The sequence below is a fragment of the Mytilus edulis genome, chromosome 10 (assembly GCF_963676685.1).
Source record: "Mytilus edulis chromosome 10, xbMytEdul2.2, whole genome shotgun sequence".
Taxonomy (NCBI): domain Eukaryota; kingdom Metazoa; phylum Mollusca; class Bivalvia; order Mytilida; family Mytilidae; genus Mytilus; species Mytilus edulis.
This window is the reverse complement of record NC_092353.1, coordinates 14772410-14793639: the sequence shown is the minus strand read 5'-3', so window position 1 is coordinate 14793639 and position 21230 is coordinate 14772410. Positions and strand designations below refer to the sequence as shown.

At 31.0% G+C, this 21230-nt stretch overlaps 1 protein-coding gene across 1 annotated transcript; it reads left to right on the top strand.

Annotated features, from left to right (window-relative positions):
- Positions 1-1009: 1009 nt before the first annotated feature.
- Positions 1010-20750, top strand: LOC139493460 (uncharacterized). The gene is made up of 13 exons (XM_071281869.1): positions 1010-1112; positions 5206-5238; positions 6433-6480; positions 7504-7548; positions 7985-8029; positions 8907-8972; positions 10416-10481; positions 10986-11102; positions 14131-14163; positions 16446-16493; positions 18291-18362; positions 18731-18754; positions 20231-20750. The coding sequence occupies exons 1-13, from the start codon at positions 1022-1024 to the stop codon at positions 20314-20316; spliced, it is 774 nt and encodes a 257-aa protein (XP_071137970.1). The 5' UTR covers positions 1010-1021; the 3' UTR covers positions 20317-20750.
- The last annotated feature ends 480 nt before the right edge of the window (positions 20751-21230 follow it).

The window sequence follows — 21230 nt, the reverse complement described above, 5'->3', positions numbered from 1 at the left end:
GATGTAAATAATCTTTAAAAATGTAATAGCTAAACAGATAACTGTAGCGTCTACAAAGTTTATCAGAAATATATTTGTATTGTCTGATGAAAGTAATTACACGTTATAGTTCCCTGGATAGTCCATAATATCACATATACACGTATATACCTTCAAATTGCTGTTGTTTTTTCTTCAAAATCACGACTGGTCATACAGTCAAAAAATCTGAAATCGCTTCTAGAATACAGTCAGTTCTAGACTGATCGTACAGTAATTTATTTTGGGATCCTCAAGGAAAACATATTTTTTATGGGAAATACGAATATTCTACTTAAATACGAAAAGAATATTGAAACAGTATATATTTAACTGTAAACTGATGCAAATATTTGCAATAAAAGATTATTTGCTTTGTACTACGAGAGCAAAATTGTCCATCGATTTCACTTTTTTCTACCAAGTTGATGTGATGCACACGTATATTTTATATTCTAATGCATGTTTTTGTTACAGTTACTCATATTTATGATGCTATATATACCTTGAAGATGTTCAAAACACTTTGTAGATATAGGAGTAAATAAATGATGAGAAAAGTTACGGTAGGCAAAACCGTCCTGTTAGCCAGTTGGAAATCATCGCTTCGAAAATCGCGACTTCCGGATAGCGTACAGAATAGTATCTACACTGTGAAATAGATAACTATTTAATTAGTTATCAAATGTACTAGGATTTAACATCAGCCCTAGTCGTAATTTGATTATGAATACATTTTGATATGGTCTTGGTATTGTTAAATACAAGGTAACTGCAACATGCATGTTATCGGTGAAAATACAAAATACAAAAATAATTGAAGAATATTTTCCTCTTGTTAATTGTAGGTCACATTAAAATTGTCGGTAAATTGAACTGTCGAACGATAAAAGCGCTCTCATGTAGAGCCTACTTTATAAATAATCATTTGAATCAAACTGTTTATCTATAGTAATACTATAATATAAGACAACTTTTGATAAAGACTTATAGACCTTTCATAATGGCTTCACTGTTTCTAGCCCTGATTTCAAGTGTTTTGGTTTTAACAAATTCTAGCGGCCATTCCTTTGTAAAACGATTTCTTTTAGACAGTACGTATATTTATGATATATCTTTTTCTTGTAGAACAAATCTTAAAATGAAGATGTTCGATTTAATGGTATTTAAGTTTTATATGACAATAAGTTACTTTTGTCTTTGAGAAAATGAGATAAAGGATTATCTTAATTGTGATGGAGAATTGCTTGTTAAACGGTATTTATTAATCAGTACGTACATTCATGATATATCTTTTTCGTGTAAAATCTATCTTTAGATGAAAAGGATTTAATGGTATTTTCGTTTTAAGTGATTATGTTACTTTTTCAAATCTGACTTTAATAAAAAAAAAAAAAAAAAAAATAGACGAGTATTATCTTTTCTACCACAAATCAAATATATAAATTAGAATATCCATAAATGTAAGCAACAGTAGTTTACTAATTTTCAAATCTAAATTGATTACGGAGACAAATCATGTTCATTCAAACTATTAATTAACGTCCATACCATACGGCAATCTTGAAATCAAATAAACACAACTCACAAGACTTCAAATTTACACTCAAATAGACTTTTATTTAGAATATGAATAACACGATATATAGGGTATTATTTAATGAAAAATCCAACAACATAAATTACCGAAAAAGTTAAGCATATAATATTCAAGACTATTCAGGTGCAATACGTAAATTTCTAAATCAACTCATAATATATAAAATTGAGAATGGAAATGGGGAATGTGTCAAAGAGACAACAACCCGCCCAAATAAAAAACAACAGCAGAGGGTCACCAACAGGTCTTCAATGTAGCGAGAAATTCCCGCACCCGGAGGCGTCCTTCAGCTGGCCCCTAAACAAATATATACTAGTCCAGTGATAATGAACGCCATACTAATTTCCAAATTGTACACAAGAAACTAAAATTAAAATAATACAAGACTAACAAAGGCCAGAGGCTCCTGACTTGGGACAGGCGCAAAAATGCGGCGGGGTTAAACATGTTTGTGAGATCTCAACCCTCCCCCTATACCTCTAACCAATGTAGTAAAGTAAACGCATAACAATACGCACATTAAAATTCAGTTCAAGAGAAATCCGAGTCTGATGTCAGAAGATGTAACCAAAGAAAATAAACAAAATGACAATAATATATAAATAACAACAGACTACTAGCAGTTAACTGACATGCCAGCTCCAGACTTCAACTAAACTGACTGAAAGATTATGATTTCATCATATGAACATCAGGCACAATCCTTCCCGTTAGGGGTTTAGTATCATACCATCATAACATATATGAGAAGAACATAACCCGTGTCATGCCAACAACTGTTTTTAGAATAAATGTGTTTAGTTCCGATGCAAAGACCTTATCAATGACTCAATATTAACGCCAAAATATGCAATCTTTAATGACTTGACAACAGTATCGTAATTATATCCCTTCTTAATAAGTCTATTCAAAGGTTTTGTAAGTTTCTGAGGTGAATACTGACACCTTTGTGCTTTATAAAGAATATTACCATAAAAAATTGGATGTGAAATACCTGAACGTATTAAAAGTCTGCATGTTGAGCTATATTTACGAATAATGTCTTTATACCGATGATAAAATTTAGTAAATGTTTTGACTAGTTTGTGATATCGAAAACCCTGGTGTAATAATTTTTCAGTAATACATAAATTTCTCTCGTTAAAATCTAAAACATTGTTACATACACGAGCGAATCGTACAAGTTGAGATATATAAACACCGTAAGATGGTGACAAGGGAACGTCACCATCTAAAAACGGATAATTAACGATAGGAAATGAAAAATCATCCCTTTTATCATAAATTTTAGTATTCAGCTTTCCATTAGTGATATAGATATCAAGATCGAGAAAAGGGCAGTGGTCATTGTTAGTATTAGCTTTATTTAAAGTAAGTTTAACAGGATAAATTTCATTATATACCATGCTTAAAATTGGTCTCAAAAGGTCAAATTAAGTGCAGTGCGAGGTTAAAGTCTAAATTATCTAAGAAAATAGTTCTAAATAAGTTTTAAAGCCAGATTCGAATGTACAACCTCAGTGTTGACTGGCTAGTGATACAATCGTTAGACTGCTAATAACACTCGGCCACCGAAGTCTCTGCAGTAAAGGTAGACACCTGCTCCATGTAGGATTGGAATGTACAACCTCAGTGTTGACTGGCGAGTGAAACAGTCGTTAGACTACTAATAACACTCGGCCACCAACATCTCTGCTGTAAATGTAGACACGATCTTGTGCAATGTTTAGATCAAATAATAAATGATTTCAGTGCCACAATAAAACACTTGCACAAATCTGCAAAAACAAACTTAATAGGTGTTTTCCCAAAAAGCACCACCGAAGCACCTGAGAACGTCCCCAGTATTAGTGGGGGTCGTGTTGCTTTGGTTTTCTTTATTGTGTTTTGTGTACCATTGCTTGTCTGTCTGCCTTTGGGTTTTTTCTAATTTAGCCATGGCGTTGTCAGGGGCTTTTTTTCGACTTTGTATGTCCATCTGGGATCTTTCGCCCCTCTTTTGATAATGCTTTAATGTTATAAAAACATTGTCTATGCTAAGCTGAATACAAACAAATATAAAGGATAAAAGTTGTATGCTTAATAGCACCTTTATAAAGAATTTCGAGAAGTTGAATCATTCTTCTAAAATAAATTCCTATGTCCCTAATAAATGTTGCTAAAAGAGTTGACCAATTTAGGATCTCTTAATCAATTCTGAATATAAATCAAATAAAACTTTTTTTAATTCAAAACGTCACTCCAAACGCGCATATCGAACCCTTTGAGAAATGTACACTCGACAAGGTATCACTAGAATACTACCATGTTTAATAAATAGTACCACAGCAGATTGCCGAAACCTTTACATTACCGAAAAGTTAGCACTTTTTAGGTTGTTTTACACATACATGTATTATATCAATAATTTTGCCATTAGAGCAGTTATAACCATATGTAAAATATATAATTTTCACCACAATCAAAATATTTTTCTATCAAAAAACGTATTTATGTTGATCAAATTGTAATCTCTTCAGATCATCTAAATGTTATTTGACATCGTGAAATAAGATAGTTAATGTTTTATCTTGTTGAAATTTAGATTTAGACAAACACGAATAATTTCGAGAATACCTAAAGGTCTGACTCAAGTATTGAAATATGCAAGTCGTTAGTGGAATATTGAATACTAATAATAGGAGTTGTACTCTTAGTGGAAACACATGATTTCCTCAAAATCTGTAAATCAAATAAGAATCTATTTATTTTCTACGTCGATGCTAGTTTTATGTTTTATCTAGTACTTTTTCCGATACAAGTGAAGACCATTCAAGGTTGCACTTTGTAAATACAGCTGTTTCTCAAAACACGCCTCTTTTGGGGAGTAATTGAATATTCATAGAAAATTTATTTTGTTTACATACTGGTTCCCAGTTATGCTCTCCGTGTTCCATATCGCAGAGACAGAAATTGGGAATGTTACCAGTAAATAAACACGTGCATATTGTTTACATTGAAATATGTGGTAACCTTTCATTCGAGGTAGGGGTAGTTAAGAAATTTAGTGTAAGTTTAAACTCTGAGAAGTTCAGGGCATATAAACATTGAAAATATGCCGCACAGCCCTATATTTTGACCTTTGAAAAAAATTGTGGTGCATATGAACTTTCAATTCTAGGATAAGATTTTTTTCAAAACTTCCTAGTAAAAGTGGTACAGTTTTAGCCGTAAAAGGAGTTCCTATGGGAAATTGCATTGTCAATATTTACAGAAATGCAACCTCCAGTATGTATGGAACTAACTTCCTGTATGAATGTTAAGGGGAAGTATATATGATAAGATTAGGTATGGAAAATTTTCCTCTTAATTGAATTTTTATATTATAATGGAAAAAAATCAATGGACATAATCAATACACAAATCAATTGATTCAATATTTTAACAGATATCAGTAGAATAAAATATATATTAAACCTTTCACGTCTCTCTTAAAGAAAATTTTGAAATTTTGAAATGGAGGAGATAAAAACTTTATGATGAAATATTTAAGATAAATTTGCTGTGAATCAAAAAGTAAAATGCTATAAAAGTGTTTTCCTTTACAGTGAATTCACAATGCAGCTCTCATGATTTCCATCGTAAGTAAACTTTGCAGTAGAAAAACTATTATCAATCTTGTGTACATTTACTATGCTTTTCAAACCAACTAATACTCATCATGCGTGTTTAAATTCTTTGTTTGAGAGATGGAAAATGTACATGCATCGTTATCTCTTTTTGACGGAGTCAAATAGCTAGATTTATGTGTCAGTTTCAGATTGCTACAGCATCCCCGTCGGGGAAAGCGTCAACAGTGTATCAGTTTTTGATTATGTAAGTTTATGGGGAACCTCAAGATGTAGAGCAATGATATTTGGTTAGCAGTTGTATTGGTACATCTCATTGCCGAAGAATCCAGGTGGATCTGGCCCTGTCCCATTAGTCATGAATTTATTGAATTAGATAATTTTGCTTACGCGTATTTGTTATTGAGTATGTCAGTTTAGGGAACCACAACAGAAAGGTCAATGATATTTGGTAAGCAGACGCATAAGCATTGGCTTATCGTTTTTTTCCTGAAGTTATTTGACTCCGCCTCCTCACTTGTGGCCAGGTGATGTTGAATGATTTGCATAATTTACATGTTAGAGTTAATGAGTTTTCCAGTCAAACAGGAACCGATATAGTTAAATCAATGATAGCATGCGCAGGTATTCTTTTCCAATGAGATTAGTTAGCTCCACCCCTATAAAGTTTCATTGACTGAAAATTTTACATTATTGACAAGTTAAAGTTTGTGTTTATGTTAATGTATAGAACAACACTGAGATAAGTCAATGGTATTTTGTATCCATTTTTTATAAGCATTAGCATGTCTCATATCGATCGACATTCGTTGTTCTTTCAATATTAGTCACAGTTCATTGAATTTGAATGTTTGACATATTCTTTGTGTTTGAAATATTGCTTTTTATTTTTAACTTTAGTCATTTGTATTTTCAAAGTATTCTTGCACATCATACAATGATTTCGATTTTTTTTCCTGTTTCTTTTTTATTTTACTTAACGAATAACATTTTAAGCATACTGATTACATCCACGTTTGTTTTGTGTTCTTTTAAAATTAAAATAAAACAGAGATGTGGTATGACTGGCAATGAGACACTAATCGACCAAATTCAAATGAAGCAAATCATGTTGCTGAAAGTTTATTGGAATATTGTATTTTCGTCGTGTTCTTTTGATTATAGAATTGTTTATAAATTCTAGACCTTATCGTTTTTATATTTCAGAAATCACATCCATGATGCAGGTTTGGATAACGTATGGATGTTCAGAAGGTAAATACGTGTATGCTACGCATGAGATTCTGAAGTGTATTTCTGAATCAACCTTCAAAGATGCACAAACTTTATAAAAGCGTAGAACACTAACAAGCTTTATTACCAACTAGGACATAAAAGTAACCAAATTTCTTTTTCTAAAGTCAGAAAAATGGGTTATCATGCATGTCAGTACCATAGACCATGAGCTGATAATAAAATAATGGGAGATAATAAGAGAAACAACAGAAACAGAAGTTTCATAAGAAATGAAAACGAAAATCTGTATAAAACAACAGTTATACTATACGGAGTAAAACTTGTTAAAATCTTTTAATAAGTCCAAAAAACACCACCTTCATCCGGAATATAAGGAACCAACGGAATATTCCGGAGAACAAGCGAATTTGATAGAACTTCTTATCATAGCTATCTCGTTATTATTATAGCAAAGGCAACAAAATGTTAACAGAACATTGTTATGAGGTTAGAAATCTGTTAGATATACCAGTATCACTTTTTTTAAACTGTTTTACATATGAAATATCTTTTCAAGAAAACTAATTGTTTAATATTTGAAATAAAACTTAAAGTATGAAATATTTGAAATACCAAGGATTTTTACAAAACTGAATTTTTCGAAAAACTAAGAATTTTCTTATCCCAGGCATAGATTCCTTTAATAGCCGTCTTTGGCACATTGTTTTGGAATTTTGGATCCTCAATGCTCTTCAACTTGTCTGGCGTTATAAATATTTTGATATGAGCGTCACTGATGAGTCTTATGTAGACGAAACGCGCATCTGGCGTACTAAATTATAATCCTGGTACCTTTGATAACTCTATTCAAGAAACTATTTATAAAAAAGGAAGAAGTGGTATGCTTGCCAATAAGACAACTCTTCACAAGAAACCAAAATGACACAGAAATTGATAACTATAGATCACCGTACGGCATTGAACAAAGACAAAACCCATACCGCATAGTCAGCTGTAAAAGGCCAATTGATTATTTATATAGTTTTGTTTTCTTTTTTACAGCTGTAAACGATTTTTACCACTCTGTAACACACAATCAGAACGAAGGTATGATTTGAACAATTTTGTTACACAAGACAAGCTTAAGACAACACGCTTGTCCTTAATGGGATGTTTTCTGGTTTAAAAATACATTTAAAGTAAATAGAAAAGCGTTCTTCCACATAAATACAAGAGGAAAAGACACCGAATGTTATTTGATGCACAATAAGACAATAACTAGGGGGGGGGGGAAGCATTTTGCCTGGCCAAAATTTATTAAAACATTGCCCTGAAGCATTGATGATTTACAACTTTTTACTGTAGTTTATCAAATATCTCAAACATTATACATTACAACTAAGACTCGAAACACGAGAGTCTTATTTTGACTAAACACTTATGAGCTAGAATACATATCCTCTATTGCATAAACGATAGATATAAACTATGAATTAAAAAAGTGATTTTATATATTGTTTTTTATCAGTACATTATATTTCAGAAAAGCGATACGACTGTTTAGATTCATCTGTGAACTATGCAAGTGGTACGGTTATACAAGCAATACCTTTACAAAGTGAATGACATATGAAAATAACAATTCAATACATCCGTAGCGTACCTTTATTACACAGAAACGAAAAAAAGACCAAGGGAAAAAAGGGGGAAAGATACACAAACAATAGTTAAAAACGCATAGAAAAAAATATTTTATATTTTTTTATACAGAAAATAGAGGATAAGCTGCTTGCACCATTTTTACATCGGACATTCAAAACACAATATAAACAAAATGTCAGGTTAAATCAATTTCAATGATGATATTCGGAAATCAGCAGATATCATATAATATAACGAAGTTTTACATCACAGTTAAAATATAATAATGTAATTTAAATGCAGGTAACATCTCCGAAGTCTTTTAATATTAAAAACAAAGCTAAACCTCATTCTTGTATATGCCTTCAGCAGAAACACAAAAAGTCTCGTAAAAGACCTGAATGACTATAATGTTTAAATAGTAAGAACTGAACTGTGAACGTTAAATTGCATTGCTTGCTTCATTTTTAACTTAGGAAAAAAGAAAATTAGGCAACCAAAACGACGATTTCATGAGAAATAAAAATAGTCATAGAGAAAAAAAACAGAACTAAAAAAGCATCCACAGAAATGATATTAACAATTTTCCACAAAATATTTACAAGAATCCATAAGGCATAGCATGATAAAACTTGATGCAACAGTCATGGACTTAATTACAAACATTATGTTCAAGCTATTTTCACTCTTATTATACATGTAGCCTTTTGAATCTATTTTGTTTCTGTTTTTCTGATCGTTCCTCGCCATAGTGATACAGTCCATCAAGCTATTTTTCATTCTTATTACACATGTTGCATTTTTAATCTAATTTTATCTGATAGTTCGCCACCATAGTGATACTGTGCATCAAGCTATCAACAGTCATAACAATAAGTGGTATCCCGATGGTGAGTTATAAACATACGACATTGTCATTGTTCCGAATATATTTTAACATACCACATTGATATTGTTCCGAATAGATTTAAACATACGACATTGTTCTTGTTCGGAATAGATTTTACCATACGTCATTGTTATTGTTCCGAATAGATTTTAACATACACATTGTTATTGTTCCGAATAGATTTTAACATACGACATTGTTACTGTTCCAAAGATATTTTAACATATGTCATTGTTCTAGTTCCGAATAGATTTTTACATACGTCATTGTTATTGTTCCGAATAGATTTTATCATACCACATTGATATTGTTCCGAATAGATTTAAACATACGACATTGTTCTTGTTCCGAATAGATTTTACCATACGTCATTGTTATTGTTCCAAATAGATTTTAACATACGACATTGTTATTGTTCCGAATAGATTTTAAACATACGACATTGTTCTTGTTCCGAATAGATTTTAAGATACGACATAGTTATTGTTCCAAATAGATTTTAACACACGTCATTGTTATTGTTCCGAATAGATTTTAACATACGTCATTGTTGTTGTTCCGAATATTTAGTTCCTTCTTTGTCTGATTTGTTTTTTCACAGTAATATTTTTTCATTCACCTCAGAATTGAATGTTTTCACTTAGGTGATGAAAGCATGTTACCTTTACATATTGCTAGAATCGCTTCGGTGCTTGTTGCTAAAATGTACTGCTCACTTGCCGTAATTTTGAATACGTTCTAAAAACAAAACTTTTGTATGCCATTTATCTAGATTTACAAACCAGTAAACCTGTAGGTCAGGTTTCTATATATTTATTGAAAATAAACACTCAAAAATTGGCAACCGTGTTTGTCGAAAGAGCTTATAAAATTACATCTTCGACGCATATGTATTTCTTCAGTATTTTGTTTATGATTATTGCTTCTCAATATAAAGTTTCTGTCCGTTCGTCTCTTTTACATTTTTGTTAGGGTTGTGTCAATCTTTCGTGTATTATTTGCCTCGCTTTACTGTGCGTTGCAGAGCTATTAATTTCATACGATATTCAACCTATCTTGATATTATAAACTATCGGTTCTAATTGGTTGTGACATGACTTGTAAAAGATTCTATTGGCTAGAATGTGATATAGAATTTAGAACATGTCCTGCACCGGACAAGATATTTGAAAATACGTAAAAAAATGACAGTATTGCAATCAAGATCCGATCAAATATCCAATCAATAAATAATATGCAGTTACTCGTTTGCCTTGCTATGCCATGTTGCGTCAAATTCATTTTCATAATTTTTTTTAATATTAAGGTTATTTTGATATTATGAAGTACTCTGTATCTTTTAAGAAAGGTTAAACTTGTGATTTTTGTGTTCCCCTAGGTCTTATACCAATTTCTCATTCTGTTTTGTTTTACATATATAACTTTGTAATGACTTTTATTTTAGTTCATCACGTGGTTTCAAGCGCACATCATCATGACTGCACTGAAGAAGTACTTCGTTGGGTAGAAAGTATGGTCATACATAATTATTTTATACGTACAACATAAGGCGGTATGAATTTTATTGAGACAACTCTTCAAAAATTTCAAAAGGAAAGAATTTAAAGGATATAGATCAACGTACGGCCTGCAAATTTGAACAGGAAATCCTAATTGTATAGTCAGCTATAAACGGCCCCAATACGAAAAAATCAACAGCTCGATTTAAGAAAGATGAAGGACAGCCACCAACTACAACCTGAATGACAGGATCATTTGACAATATAAAAGTTGTGTGTACCTTATACTTTTTATAATGCTTATCTTGTAAAAACCGATATCATCTTCTTCACATCATATATTATCAAGAGTCAATTCACGGAGACAGTCATTAAACGAAGTGCAAAAGATTATCATGATATCATAAGATTATGCTTTAAACCATTATTGAAAACATTTTCAGAATTTTTTTGTAAAGAAGGTTCCATAATTGTAACGCTTACTTTGAATAATTTTGTTTAATGTATTTTAAAAGATCTAATAAAGACAACTACTGCCAAAGCTACAACGATAAATGCTGTAACTACTATGACTACTGGTGGAATTAGTACAACTTCCCAATCAAGTGTGCCTGTTACCAACACGAACAGTGGTAAACAACTTTTTACGCAAAAAAAAAATAAACAAAGGCGTCCATTGAAGAGAATTAATGATAGTCAATATAAAAAAGGAAACCTCAATTTAAGAAAGATGATGTTTCTATATACACTACACAATAAGCGTGAAATTCTAATAAAATTGAGAATGGAAATAGGGAATGTGTCAAAGAGACAACAACCCGACCATAGAACAGACAACAGCAGAAGGTCACCAACAGGTCTTCAATGCAGCGAGAAATTCCCGCAGCCGGTGGCGTCCTTCAGCTGGCCCCTTTAAAAATTTACTAGTTCAGTGATGAACGCCATACTAAACTCCAAATTGTACAAAAGAAACTAAAATTAAAAAAAGTACAAGACTAACAAGGGCCTGAGGTTCCTGACTTAGGACAGGCGCGAAAAAGCGGCGGGGTTAAACATGTTTGTGAGATCTCAACCCTCCCCCTATACCTGTAGCCAATGCAGAAAAGTAAACGCATAACAATACGCACATTAGCATGCAGTTAAAGAGAAGTCCGAGTCTGATGTCAGAAAAGTAACTAAAGAAAATAAACAAAATGACAATAATACACAAATAACAACAGACTACTAGCAGTTAACTGACATGACAGCTCCAGACTTCAATTAAACTGATTGAAAGACTATGTCTTCATCATATGAATATCAGGCACAATCCCTCCCATTCGGGGTTTAGTATCATACCATCATAACACATATGAGAAGAACATAACCCGTGTCATGCCAACAACTGTTTGTTTTGAATAAATGTGTTTATCATATGTTTAGTAGTAAATACAGTAGTTTTGCATATGTGATAAATAGCCTGCTGTTTAATCCATATCTTGCAACTTTGATGCGCACCCTTTATCGCATACCCTTTATCACACCCCTACCCTTCATCACACCCCTACTTGGTATGCGACGTCACGAACGTCAAGTTTTCATATTTTTTGGCACACTAAATGCAACTATAAAAAATACAAAACACACAAAAAAATACAAAAATAAACAAAATATTTTTAAAAGAACAGCACGCAAATTGTAAGGTAACTCATGTGCTTCAGATAAATAATTGAGCAGTTCTTTTAAGGTTTTTGAAGCAAGATAAAAGTAGAACTGAAGGTAACCTAGTGCTATGGATCAGAAAATAGTTCATATAATATAATACTCTCCTGTTAAAATATATGATAAAGCGTATAAAACATAGCAAAATCCGTATCACACGCCGTATCTCCCTCGAGTCTCAAGGCCCTTGGGCTGATATTGGTGTCTCGGGATGATACAACATATTATACGGATTTTGCCATGTATTATTCTCTATCTAGTTCCGATAAACCCTATAAGTGAATCAATATTAACGCCAAAATATGCAATCTTTAATGACCTGACAGCAGTATCGTAACTATATCTCTTTTTATATTTAAAGGTTTTGTTAGCTTTATATATATAATAACTATATAAACAAAGAGCCAAAAAACGAAGGAGATTGTCACACTCCAATAATCGAAAATAGGCGACATCGTAACAAAAAAATACTATATCAGTACAGAAATACAACACTGTAACCTAACGATTGAGCAACACAAACTTCAACTAAAACTTTTGTTGAACTCATGTGATCCGTAAGCGTAGGCATTACAAATGGAATAACGTCATGGACCTATAATGTATACAATTTAATATAACAAAAAATAGACTTGTCCTGTTATTTATTTTTATCATATGTTTAGTACAAAATACAGCAATTTTGTATATCCAATAAAGGTTCTTTTTCCCAGTTTGTATCACCTACCCTGTATCGCATACCCCGTATTGCATGGCTAAACCCGTATCGCATACCCTGTATGCATGCATAGAAAATTTGGAATAGAAGCCAAAAGATTAAAATATCGATATTATTGGTTCTGTTCGCTAGTTCTTGCAGACCTGCACATGTTGATATGCCTTGAATCCTAACTGTACCTATTATCAATAATTGTCATTAGTATGTATATAGTATGACCAAAGACCGAATGGATGGCTCATTATAGAATTCATTTTACTTTCTTCACTGTGCTTAAACGGCTGTGGGTAACTTAAGTACAGCCAAAGATGGCGGACTCTAAACTCGTTGATATTTAATTCATACAAAATGTACCTTTTGCGACGTTTTTCATGCAGAATGTAAATATTTATAGGATTATTGAATAAAAAAATGACTAACAATTACCATAATTTTTTTAATATAGAGTTCACTAAAGCGCAAGGTCAACTTTAAAAAATGCATAAGATGTCCGTAACTTTTTTTATCGAAACTAAGCAGACTGTCCGTAACTTTATTTTTAGATGTGGGTAACTTTTGATTTAAAATTTTAAGAATTATAATTTCAACAATTAGAAGACAATTAACATCATATTTGTAACCTTCGCGGCCGTTCATACTACTCATTCACCACCAAATGTGATTTTATTAACGCATCATACTTAAACCACAGAAGTTTTATGTGGGGTTTGTGGTACTCCATCCTGGTTATGGTTTGAACTTTTATTTACTGATGTGCGTCTTATCGACGTTTTTCGCTTGTCAGACCAAGGCTTTTCCATACTCTTTAATGTTTTGAGTTTAATTATATGTTTGCAGTTTACCTTCACCTCTGCTTCTTTCTATGTGTATTTTGATGAATATTCTTTGACGCGGCTCGGTATTTATACATCCCACCAGTTAGTTATAGTGTTATGATTTTTTGTTATGTTTCCTAGTATGTTTTTTTTTTTCTCTCTTTGTATGTTATCAGGGGTTGTTAGACTATTAAATTACCCTGTTGTCCTACGTAGTTATTTATATTTTTATATACTATGTCGAATTGTTACACTATGTTGACTGCTCTTTTCCTTTTATTGTCACTGACTTTTACCTATTGTGTCTTTTAGTTTTATTCAGTTTAATGAGATTTAATGCAACTTGCATACAAATGAAATATTCAGCTAGCTGTAAAACTAGGTTTATTCATTTATACAAAATGTCCTTTTTTTTGTTTCTTGCAGCCAATCAGTGTGACCAAGTGACTAATAAAAATCGTGAGTGTTTCATATAAGTGAGAGGTTTAGAGCTAAAAAAAAGAGATTCAATCCACAATTTTCTACATTTAAAAATGCCATTACCTTTTCAGGAATATAACAGTTGTTGTCCATTCGTTTGATGTGTTTTGTCATTTGATTTTGCCATTTGATTAGGGACTTTACGATTGAATTTTTCCTCGGAGTTCAGTATTTTTGTGATTTTACTTTTTTGTATTTTTTATGATATTTTTGAGAAAAAAAAACAGTTTTTATAATTCATAGAATGAGCAGTATAATGCATTTTCTCGGTTTATGAATACATATATATCTAATTATGTTGATTTTTGTGCACTTCTATTTATATTTTATCGCCTAAAACATAATTTTGATTATCGTTTTTTAATCATTCCATCAATATGGACTAAGACAAGTCAACATTTACTTACCTATAAAACCAGGTTTAATCTACCATTTTCGACATAAGAAAATGCCTGTCCCAAGTTTAGAATATGACAGTTGTTACAAATACGTTTCATTTGTTTGAGCTTTTGATTTCGTCATTTGATAAGGGACTTTCCATTTTGAATTTTCCTCGGAGTTCAGTATTTTTGAGATTTTACTTTTTGGTAACTTGGCATATAGTATTTTAAAACTGTTTAAACTGATTTAAGTGTAATCATAAAAAAATCATAAAAAGTTATCATGAAAAGTCATCATAATAAAATCATAAAAAAAGAAATCATAAAAAAAGTCATAAAAGTCAACATTAAAAAGGAGGCTGTGACATGATTGCCAATGCAATGAGACAATTCTACTAATCTTTGAAAATCTTGCTTTATGGTATTGATATATTATATCTGAAACAGTTTAGAAGAGGTAGTATGTGTAACACAATAAATATCACTTCAATATTATCATTTTAGCAAAAAGGAATGTTGATATCCTAATACGTTTATAATTTTAATATTTCGTGGATAGTCAGGTCAACAAAAAAAGAAATTGATAAATTAGTCGTGCACTAAGATAAGTTTTGTTTAAAATATGTCAACTTAATTGAACATTGATTCACATTGATTCATATGTAGATTGTACACACGAACCACCCAATATTTATTGTTTCAATTTTTAAGAACTTTTGGCTTAACGAATCATCGTATTTATCGTTCCCATTCTCAACAGACGTGACTTCGTATGTATACATCCTTGTGAGTCCAAACTGATGTTTCTTTTTAGAATTTGTTATAATGTCGGATAAGAAAACCCAAGGTTAATATATACCTATATCCAATTCAACCCTTTTGTTGTTGTGCTAAAATAAATCTTATAGAAATACCTAGCTTCATTTTATTGTAAATTTAAAAAAAAAGGAAAAACCATAAAAAAAAGTTAAAAATATTACCAATCCTTTAAACAGATAACAAATAAATGTCAAAATCCCGAATTAGTACAGACATTTTCCAAAGATAATATATGGTTAAAAGATATTGTATAAATATGGACCCTTTAAATAGTTATCAAAGGTACCAGGATTATAATTTAATATGTCAGACGCACGTTTCGTCTACATAAAACTCATCAGTGACGCTCATATCCAAATATTAAAAGTATGACATTTAAATCATTATAATTTTACAGATATTGGTAAGTATAAAAATTGAAGTGTAACGCCTAGATTCTATTATATTTCCCTAATCTGAATAATTCCCTTTTTATGAAGCATATCATGGTTTTGAATATTAAAACAACTGATTTCTGTTGTTAAGTTTATAACAAAATATATGAATTTTACTTTGAATTACTAATTATTATCCTAATTTGAAACATTGTTTTTTTTTTCAAATGTTAGGTGAATTGCGATATGTGCGAGAAGGTATCGCATGCAATTTATGTGTAATGTTATTTCATTGACATAACATTAAGTGTCCCATCGTTTTCAAAATATTAAAAATAATTATATGAATGGTAACTAACGCGTTATCTGATAGACTTTTGTTAGATTTTCTTAAAGAAAAATTGATTAGATTTGAAAACAAATTCTTTTTTTGACGAGTTTATGTTTTGATTTCTTTTCAATAAGTTAACTACCTTTATGACTATTTTAGATATTGGGATTAAAGTTGTCGGTAGTTTGATAGTTATTTGCCACTTTGAGATATGTGTGCCTGAAATAAAAGATGTGAAGAACAAAATCATAGCTTTACTCAACCCTAGATTAAAGAGAATTTGTCTCTTTTCCTGTTTACTCTTTAATCTTAATACACTTCTTCCTATAACAATTGTTGTTGCTTTCTATCTTACAGATGCTATTGTATTGTTGAATGGACTTATCAGGCACACTCATTTTAGCGGTATGTTTTAGATCAGTGAGGATATCAGTGTTAATGAAGTCGACAGTAATGTTACCAATGTTCAAATATTCTTATAGGAAGAATCAAGGAAGACTAAAAAAAACCTACAATAATCTGATGAACAGCAAAAAGAACGAGACTGAGTGTGTTGTCAAGAAAAACGTTTCCTTCTATCTATAACCATTAAATATTGACAGTTATTTTTTTTAGAATCTTATCAGGCTGCCAACTCAAATATAAAATACAATCAACCCAAAGATATACCATACAAAACTTTTTTTTTCTTTGTTTTACATTTTTAGAAATAATTCGGTACACAATCCCACCCAAAACATTATTTTAAACAATAGTTTTTGGTTACATCAATCATCTTTTTCAATTAAACAAAGATGTTCAAGAAATTTTCTAATTTTTGACAAATTATTAGGCAAATCAACATGACATGATCTATTACATTTTTACAAACTAAAAATAAATACGCCTACAATCTGCCGATACCTGTATCTTGGCATTGCACAAGGTCATATTTTCCTCTAACTGTTTATGTCCATTGGATTTTGGATGTGTTCTGATTGATAATTTAGTCTTCGATGCACGATTTCTTTTATTAGTTGTAAGTGGTTTTGAACTAGCTGTCGGTAACTGTGAGTACTCTCAGAGTGTCTTTTTGTTGTCGTAAGTACCCAAACACATCCACTCTGTGTGTTTGTTAGATATATTTCTATTTGTATCCATGTGATAAGTTGAGCCTTTTTCAAATGATGTTTATAGTTCGTTCATATGTTGTACTGTTACAGCCCTCACTGTTCCAGGTTAGGGGATGATTGAGAGCCCGCTAACACATCTAACCCCGTCACATTCTGTATGTATGTATGTGTCTGTTCCAATTCTGGAGCCTATAAATCAGTGGTTGTCGTTTGTTGATCTGTTACATATTTGTTTTTCGTTCATTTATTGTACATTTATTATGTCGTTAGTTTTCTCGTTTGAATAGTTTTACATTTGCATTTTGGTATATTTTGACTTTGTCCTCTTCACTCATTCGTAAAAGTAGTGTTTTTCAATTAATTTAGATATCAAATACATTGTGTTGAATCTAATTCGTTTATGTCTCCTTGTTAAATTTTATTTAATAGACATTTTGGAACTCATTACATGACTTTTTTTCTAAATAATACATTGTGTGAAAAACAAATATTGCGTGCTGTTGATAGTGCAACATATTTCAAAGATTGCGAAGTACATGAATACTGTCTTGATACAGTGATAATTTATATAGTACATTAACAGGCAACCCAATGTAAAGCGTAATTATTGATGAAGAAAATTAAAACAGAAAACGGTAAAACATTTAGGTCACATTCGGCAATAATTTAATTTTGGATGTAACGCGTCTTCCGATTGGCTGACGTTATTTTGTTATCAGACCATAGACATAATTCAGTCACGTGACCGTAACGTCATCAAAGTTTTTTCAAGGTTTTTTACGGTTTAAAATGGAATTTAGAATTAAATTATAAGAAATGACTGTAATATTTTTTCTGTCTATTCGAAATAACATAACAAATGTGGTGCACACTGTTAAATAACCTGCTACGAGCGTTATTCAGTGTGCAACACATTTTTTTATGTTATTTCGAATAGACAGAAAAAATATTACAGTCATTCCTTAAATGTCAAAATTTCATCGGAAGTTGTTGAGATTCCTTCGATATATACAGTATATGTATTTTCCTACAAACAATAGAAATCATTGTTGACATTGTTTGATTTAGTAACAAAATGTTTTATTTGTAGTGGTTGAGAAACTTTACTTAGAACTAGCTCTAGGCTTTTCAGAGCATACAGCGATTGGTCGGCGCCACACTCGTATGTTTATGTTTATGTAACATATTTTATAATAGAAAAATCTAAATTTACTATTTTATGTTGGGGAAGATGAAGGTGTCACACAAAACCATGATAACTTCAATCATAAAAAACTTAATACAATATTCTTTATTTTCTTTTATGAATAAATTATTTCCAGCCTATATATAACCTAAGTGAACGAAGAGCATCTCGATTCGTCAGCAAAAACTATTTAGAATAAAAAACACGTGAAATACACTTCGACATATGGTGATTTCAAAATTCGGCTATGAATAAGTTGAACTTTGTAAATGAAAGAATGCAATACGTAACGTTTAAAGATGTTAAAGATTTCACAGTGATACAATTAAAAATTTCCTTTGCAGGTCAAACAGATGTATTTACAGAATGTAAGTTTAAAAGTGTATTACTTTTGTAGATGGTTTACTTTTTATCATTGCAATTTATTGTTCATAAACAAATAAAGTTATTTTCGATAATCATAGAGTCATTTAGTATGTTTAGAATACAATATTGCAAATCAAACGTGTTTTTGCAAACTTTTACACTAAAAGAGGGGTGAAAAATACCAGAAGGACAGTCAAACTCATAGATCGAATCTAAACTGACAGCGCAACGACTAGACATGAAAAAGAAAAACAGACAAATAATAGTACACATGACACAACATAGAAAACTAAAGACTAAGCAACACGAACCCCACCAAAAACTAAAAGTAGTTTAAACTTAAGAAAATTGAGCTGCATCTAAATGGAGATAAAAACATTATTTAAAATAGGATTTTGATTTTCGATGAGAGTGTCATTTTTGTACTCATACTTGGTCAACAAAAGTCAAAATTTCAGACTCAGGACATTTGAAGACATCAATGATCTGTTCACATGTTCACAATTATGCTGTTAAATTGAGTACAAATCTTATATTACTCATGTCACGCTGTGATACTGGTAATTTTAGTTAAGATTGTAATAAATGACCCTAGTTTGGAATAAATTCGAAATTGTTAACTCGTATTAATGAACAACTATTTGGTGTTAAAGTCAACATTTAAACACTATGAAAGAGATTCTTGTCGTTACAAATTTGTAAAACTAACAACATAATCAAACACAACTGAGGGTCACTTTTTGAAATTACAATATGTTTCATTGCATGGGATAGACAGGATTGTTACTGGTATACCTAAACAAGCGCACAAAAATCTCTTACTTTGAACTAAATCGACAGCAACACAAACACCTATAATGTTTGAAAGAAAATGACTGTAATAGAATAAATTAAGTACATACATTCTATTCTTTATTATGCCATCCTTCTTAGTGTCGATTTATGAGTTTGACTGTCCCTCTTGTATATTTCGCCCCTATTTTACACTGGTGAAAGTTCTGACTTACAATTTTTCCATAGTATACACCTAATATTCTCCTTCAGTTGAAAAAAACACGTCTAACACCAACGATTTAATAAAAGTGTAGTTTGATCTTGAAATGAAATATTTTTTTTCAATAAGGTTTCGCTTTGATATGAAGATGTAGATATAATAAGATCACCTGTATGTCGAGATATCACTTATAAGGAATGAGAAATCGGAAATATGTCAAAGAGACAACAACTGACAGAAAACAATGAGTATGTTTAATTCGGAAGTTCTCGTTGCGTTGAAACAAATATTCTTATAAAATTCTGATAGCACTGTCATCTTGAATTTTACCATTTGAGCCTAAGAATGAACATTGATGAGTACTCGGTAACAACTCCTTTTTGTATTGTGTTGACTTTGGGATTTAGTGTAAAAAAAACTCTTTAAAATGTATTTGTTATAAAACATACTGCTATCGTTAAATATCCTTCCTATTTTATCACAGATAACAATATCAAAAATTACATACTAGGAAATATGAATGAGATTTGTCAACAGGACATATATACATGGATAGAAGGTACTGTTTGAAAACTAAATAGGGAAACTATCATTTAGCGAGTCGATTTTTAAAAAGGGCGAGGTATGAAATTACATAATAAGAGGCAAAGCAAAGATAAGGATTAAGGTAAGCTTATCGATAAACTTAATCCCTTGCAATCATATTTTATAAACAATTATACTAAACATATGCACATATTATACAGAACCACTGTAAATTGTTTGGTCATTAAAAAAAACTACCTGTACGCAGACACACATCCTATTGTTAATAGAGGAAACGGGCGTTTGTATACCTGTTCTTATGTACATTATGAATTCACACACAAACTTAATGTGATCTTTTAATCAACATCATCTTTATCATATAAATAACTGTTTTCTTAACAATGACTTATAGTTTTATGCTTTTTACAGGTCAAGCTAAGCTACATGGTGCCTCTGGATAATGTAATATAAATCAAGATGTTAGTAAAGAATCGATTAAATAAATATGTATTGTGAACTTGTATGTTTCAGACTTTACAAAACTTTAGCTGTCTTGTTCACGTTTTCATACTCTCCGTCGTTGAAAATATTTGGCTTTACAATATTTTCATCTCCAGCGTTCCCGATTAAGGTCATTTTAGAATCGCCTATAAGGCGCAATCATATAAAAATAAAAAGATATAGTATGATTGCCAATGACACAATTATCTACCAAAGTTCGAATAAAGTAGATGTAAACAATTATAAGCAATAATACGACCTTCAGCAATGAGTCGAGATAAAAACCATAACAAATGTTTCATATTCTTTTATATTATTCATTTTAGTTCAGTTAAAGTTATGTGTCTTTTATTTTATGCATGGTTCAAAGTGTTGATATTTTTATCTGTTCTTTTTGTTTGTCTTCTTAAATTATAAATTTTGATTGGTGGATTTTTTTTAACCGTGTCTACTAT